At 54.8% G+C, this 6,004-nt stretch overlaps 1 protein-coding gene and 1 long non-coding RNA gene across 2 annotated transcripts in view; one reads left to right on the top strand and one right to left on the bottom strand.

Annotated features, from left to right (window-relative positions):
• The window catches only part of LOC106728298, a 1,748-nt gene extending 1,664 nt beyond the window's left edge, over positions 1-84 (bottom strand). Inside the window, exon 1 of the long non-coding RNA XR_001364579.1 lies at positions 20-84. This is a non-coding gene — a long non-coding RNA (uncharacterized LOC106728298). The remainder of the gene's footprint in view (positions 1-19) is intronic.
• A 13-nt stretch (positions 85-97) lies between these two features.
• Positions 98-6,004, top strand: part of NAT16 (N-acetyltransferase 16 (GCN5-related, putative)) — a 7,472-nt gene continuing 1,565 nt past the window's right edge. Inside the window, 5 exon segments of the mRNA XM_014550160.1 lie at positions 98-163; positions 3,866-4,010; positions 4,076-4,243; positions 5,229-5,304; positions 5,307-5,443. Of these exon segments, the coding sequence (XP_014405646.1) occupies positions 3,870-4,010; positions 4,076-4,243; positions 5,229-5,304; positions 5,307-5,443 (522 nt within the window). The 5' untranslated portion in view covers positions 98-163; positions 3,866-3,869.

Raw genomic sequence — 6,004 nt, 5'->3', positions numbered from 1 at the left:
CGGCGCCCGCGAGCCGCACTGAGCTGCGGCGCAGACTCCACTTTCGCATTCGAACTCCCGAGTCTGGACCCTGGCGCTTCCCGCGCGTCACTCGGGCTCCGAAGTGACTCCTTCGCGGCCGTCCCGCTCCGCTTCTCAGCATCGTGGTCCCGGCTCCGGAGAGGTAGGGGGGCCGCGAGACTAGAGGGGGCCCCAGGGCCACGCCCCTCCCAGCCCCCGACCTGGATAACGGAGACCGCGACTGCACCCAGGTACTCAGATGCGCTATCTATCCCATCAGCCCTCCTCCACCCCGTCGCCATTCCGTCCCCACCCGTCCCCAGGGTCTGCTGCTAGGGGGACCCCTGCCAAGTTAGGTAGCTTCCTTGTGATCTCTCTCCAATCCCCTGTCCCCACCCCAACTCCCGAAAGGGGCCGAGGGACACGTCTCCCACGACTGAGGCCCTCTGGGCACCCCCGTCCCCCACTCCTGGGCGCGTCTTCCTCATCCCCTGCCTCTGCCCCACTTCATCTTTCCTCCCCCGCCTCTTCTCCAGGTCTCTGTCCTCTTCCAGCCTCTTCTCTGGCTTTCTCCGTTCCCTGACCCCGCCCCCCACCACTCACCCGGGAGAAGGGGGTGTGTCACGATGCTTTCTATTTATAGGCTCCCTGGGGAGGGGGTGCAGTGCTAGGACTTTTTTGGCGTCAGCTGAGCCCTGAGTCATGAGGTGTCATGTCTGTGACTCGGTATCCATGCCTCCTCCCGCTCCCCTCTCCCATCCTCTCTCCACCGAATCTCCTGTCTGCCTTTGTCTCCTTTCTGCCTCCGTTCTAGTCCTTTTTGCGCTCCTCGCATCTTCGGGCGCTTGATGTAGCTGCCCTTTCTTTGTCTCCGCCTCTCTGCTCTCGGCTCCCTCTCCTGCCTCTTCCAGTTCCCCAAAGCTGGGACTTCTAGGGCATCAGTATTTCAGGTGGTGGGGGGGCGGGTGTGGAAATGGGATGGGGGCGCTCCCAGCGTGCCCGGTGATTACTTCAATCATCTCCTTCTCCCCAGAGTGACCATTCATATTTATGCGATTGAAAGAACGGATACAAGGATGTGGGGATATGGGTGGCAAGGGAAATGCTACCCCTCCTGCAGGAGCTTGGTCCAAGAGATGCCTGAACTACATTTCCCACAGTGCCCTGGAGGCACAGGGCTGCCTCTGCCTAGACACTTTCTGGGAGTTAAAGTTCAAGGAGTGGGTTGGAGGGTATCATACTGGAGGGTGGGAAGTGATCAGAAAGTGGAGCAAGGATTGTGGAGCTGGCCGGCAAGGATTGTGGAGCTGGCCGGCAGCTTTGGCTTGGCCTGGAACCCCTAACCTATTTTTTCCCAGCACCCACCTCCTCCAAGGTTTAAGGACCTTGGAATCTTTGTGTCTCCAAAAAAGGGAATAGGAATAGAGGAGTGCCTTGAAAGAAAAGATGGGTGATGAATTGGCAAGTCTTTCTTTCTTCCTTGTGACCCTGGGAACTACCCCACCCCTTCCCCTTACAAACAACCTAGTCGGAGATGTAGAGACACCATTGGAAATAGTCTCATCTTGAAAGCAAGGGAGGGAAAGAAAAGCCTAAAGTCTGAGATTTATTGGATGTGTTCCAGTTTGCAAGCTGCTCACATTCTGGCCCCCTTAGGAGCGGGGGGTGGGGGGGGGGATTGCTGATGTTACTCCTCACCTACCAGCTTGCGTTTTCCAGGGGCCCATGGACAGCTGGTGAGGTTGCCTAGAGATGCAGATGGGCGCCACAGGTTAACCTGCTCAAGTTAACCATCATCCCCAGAGCCTGATGCAAGGAGTCTGATGCTTGTTGTTGGCCTAGAAATTGCTGACAATGGGGGGTGGGGGGAAGGGAAGCAGTGGGGTTCCTCCCACAATCCCATCTCTGATACTGAGTCAGCTCAGCCCTTAGCATTTGGGACCTCTGATTCCAGTCAAGGACCCAGTGATTCCTATCTTTGCTCTTCAGACTGGGTTTGGAGATACAGATACACACACACACACACACACACACACACACACACGCACGCACACATTAAAAGGTTATGTGTGGTTTTTTTCCTGGCTCCCTCACTGGCCTGGGAGCCAGAAAAACTTACAGTCTTGGGCCTCGATTTCCTCAGTGTGAAAGGAATGGGTTGAACGTGGTGGTCCCCAATGACCCTAGCTGGGGCTCTAAGGGCCTCTGAGCCTGTGCCTCTGAACTGTCTGACCTGGAAGAGCCTTAGGCATCAGCATCAGATTGAAAAGAAAGAGGGAGATGGTGGTCATGTTTTGAATCTTGTTTGTGTAGCAAGCACGCTGTGTTCACATAAATTCTGTTTATGGTATGGAAGCTAAAATCACCCCTAAACCACCACTTGGTGCCTCTCCCAAGCCTAGGTAATGTTGTTGTTGTTGTTTTTTTAAATCCAACCAAGCCACTATCACCTTCCACAAAGTAGTTGTCCCCTAAGATGTTGGTTAATGAGATACAGTGAGATACAGGTTGTGTGTTGGGGGGAGGGGGTTGTAATTGGCTGGAAAGAGAGAGGAGGGGGATTCGATCAGTCTGGAGGAAGGAGATCTGGAAATAGTCCTCAGGACATGGGGAGGGCCTCTCTTTTTGGCCCTGTCTCTAGGCAGGAAAAAGAGAAAAGCCAGAGGCCAAACAGGTGCCAAATCCACAGGGGACTGACCCAAAAAGGAGACTTTGAGGAATGGAAAGGCCAGGAAAAATCCTGTGTAGGAGATGGGCAAAGATTACAGGAACAAATTTTAAAAGGAAAAGGGAGGAGAGAGAAGAGAAGGGATTCCATCTTTGGAGGGAAGGAAAATGGGGAAGGGACATGGGTGATCTTGGTGGACATTTGGTTTGCTGGAGCCACAACAGAACCCTTTTCAAAATGATCATCTCATACTGGAGTGGAGCCAAGTCTCCAAAGGAGGGAATATATTCAAGGAAGAAGGTGGTTTTGCTGAGCCTGGAAGGAATGGCTTGAAATTTTCTAATGGAGCTCTCCATGTGCCCACTCCCTTGGTTTATGTTTGAATGTGGGTGTTGGGTGTGGAGGGAACTGGGGCAGCAATATGTGTGTGTGTGTGTGTGTGTGTGTGTGTCTGTGTGTGTGTATCTGGGGTCTACATTGCCCTCCCTTTGCCCTGGAATGATAAGTGGCAATGGTAGAAAAGGTAGTGGGAGCTGAATCCTCCACTTTCCTTGGAAACTGTCCTGGAGAGGGAGTGGAGATTATGGGAATTTTTTTCTCATGTTGCTCTTATAGAGAGGTGGTAGGGCGCTTGAGGAGTGTCCCTCCATTATTTAAAATATATTTTATTGATTTTTTACAGAGAGGAAGGGAGAGGGATAGAGAGTTAGAAACATCAATGAGAGAGAAACATCGATCAGCTGCCTCCTACACACTTCCTACTGGGGATGTGCCCGCAACCAAGGTACATGCCCTTGACTGGAATCGAACCTGGGACCTTTGAGTCTGCAGGCCGATGCTCTAGTCACTGAGCCAAACCGGTTAGGGCCCTCCATTATTTATACCCTCCTTCTTTCCTTTGAGTCCTGGGGCTGACTGAGGATGGAGGGGGTCAGGGGCTAGTCTCTAGGGAACTCACAGGGTCCTGAGTTTGTGAGTGTTAAGACACATCCTGGTTGGGTAGAGCAGGATAGGATTAAGAGTTCTTGGAGCTGGTGTGAGGGAGGAACTGGAGGCCCTCTATTCCCAGGAAGGTCTGTGTGGAGAGAGGAAGAGAAGCAGTGTTTGTGTAGGAAGGGGTTGTGGGGACTGTGTAGAGGAGGCCAGATGTGGAAACAGCAGACTCTGACCCCAATGCTGGGTTCTCTCTTTCTGCAGGTGAATGAAGCTGGAAGCTGACTGCAGTGTAGCCACCTCAGAGGTCCCTAAGCCTGAAACTGAGGCTGAGCCAGATTCGAAGCTACTCTCAGAACACCTGCCACAGGAGGCCAGGACGAAGTCCAAGTCTGGGTCAGGGATGGAGGCTGAGAAGGAGCCTCTGGGGGCCAAGTTCTTGGGGCCAAGCCCAGGCCAGGATCTGGGCTCGAGACTGAGACTGAGCAGTTGGACCTTGTGGTGGCCACAGAACCGGAGTTTGAGGAGGTACTGGCCATCTCAGGGGGCATCTACGGTGGCCTTGACTATCTTCCCAGCTGCTACCACATCTGGCTCCAGGATCCCAACCTCACGGTGATGCTGGCCAAGCACACCAGAGAAGTGGTGAGAACCGAGCAGTGCCTAGGTGAAAAGGGGTGAAGCCATGTTTGGGTGTCTGAATCTTAGGAAGGAGAGGAAGCGAGCCTCTCTCCCTCAGCCCTTGTCAGATTGCTGAGGATATCGAGTAGGCTTTGCAATCAAAGAGTAGGGTGTTCAGATCCAGGGGCCTAGCCAGTGAGGGTGGGGTAGGGGACACGTAGAACACAGGAATAGTGGAGGAGCCCAGCTGGCTCAGTGGTTGAGCATTGACCTATGAACCAGGAGGTCACAGTTCGATTCCATGGTCAGGGCACATGCCCAGGTTGCAGGCTCAATCCCCAATGTGGGGCATGCAGGAGGTGGCCGATCAATGATTCTCTCATCATTGATGTTTCTATCTCTCTCCCTCTCCTTCCTCTCTGAAATCAATAAAATATATATTTTTAAAAAAAAGAATAGTAGAGGGACTGGTGAGAGCTTTGGTATTTGAGGATTTGTTTGAGGAGTTTCTGGGGACAGGAGCACAAAAAGAGGGGAGCTAGTAGGGTGGAGGTAGGCTGGGGATGGGAGCAGGTAGAATGGGGCCAGGAGCCCTAAGTAGACTGACTTCTCACGCAACGAAGCCTGATTGCATGAGTGAGCAGAAGCAGTTCAGAATTGGGCTCCGGGAGCAGCCAATAGGAAAGGGGTGTGGTAGGTAACCGGGGCGTGGCCATCTCCTGGGGGTAGAGCCAGTGAAAGGGGGCGTGACGAGTGGTCAGGGACCCCTTTGTACTTGGGGCTTCTGAATCTCTAGAGGTGGAAGCGGCCGGGCCAATGAGCAATGAGCGTTACTGCCAGGTCTGGAATCTGAGACCCAAGTACTGAGGAGAGCTCCCTGGACAGGTACCAGGTCTGGCCTGGCGCCCAGAGTAATGATGAAGGAGCGCCCAGCGTGTGGGAGGAGGCGAGCCCTGTGAGCCCAAGTGGCTGAGGCAGGGAACGGGCCCCCTAACGGCCTGGGGAGTCGGTGCACTTGATCGATGCGAAGAAGACAGCGCTGGTGGAGGGGCTGCGCCTGGCGCCCTGGTAGCGCGGTAAGGGCTGGCCTGCCTGCTGCAGCGCTTCTGCTCCTCGCAGCTGGTCAGGCGGCAGCACTCAGGGGTCAAGGTGGCACAGCCTTCCAGGGACGACCAGCGGGGCCCCCGGGAGCTGAAGAAATACCGCCTAAACAGCAAGCAGGTGAGAAGCACAGAGAGGCTGGGGTCTTCCCCCAGGCTCAGCCAGTCACCCGTTTTCTTTCTCTGCCGGTTCTACCGGTTCTACCGGTTCTACCGAGTGCCAGCCCTGCCCTGGGGCTCCCAGTCTTTACCCAGGCCCTTTTGCCAAGGGGAAGTGAAACAGCTCCCGACTCCCAGCTGCCAACCCACCGAAAAGCTCAGGAGCCTAGACTTTGGTGACCCTGCCTCCCATGCATCCATCCTGTCTCCCTTCAGGAACCCAAACTGCTGAGCCTTTATCTTACCCCCTCCGCTTCCCCCATCCTACCAGCTGACCTGCTGCCTCACTTCCACCTCTCTCAGAGACTCAGGGGCCCACACCCCCAGTTCCCTGGACACTCCACACTGACTTCACCTCTCCTATTCAGAGGGTTTGCCCCTGGTTCGTCCTTGCTACCCTCGGGGACCCAGGCTTTCACATATTCCACTTCACCCTGCACCGCACGACATGTGCCCCGTGTGGGGCTCACAAGGGAGCCCGTGGGTGTGAATATGGGAGTGAGGATGCAGAGAGGTCGAGGCC

The sequence above is a fragment of the Myotis brandtii genome, unplaced genomic scaffold (genome assembly GCF_000412655.1).
Source record: "Myotis brandtii unplaced genomic scaffold, ASM41265v1 scaffold583, whole genome shotgun sequence".
In the NCBI taxonomy this organism is placed as follows: Eukaryota; Metazoa; Chordata; class Mammalia; order Chiroptera; family Vespertilionidae; genus Myotis; species Myotis brandtii.
This window is presented reverse-complemented; position numbering and strand designations above follow the sequence as displayed.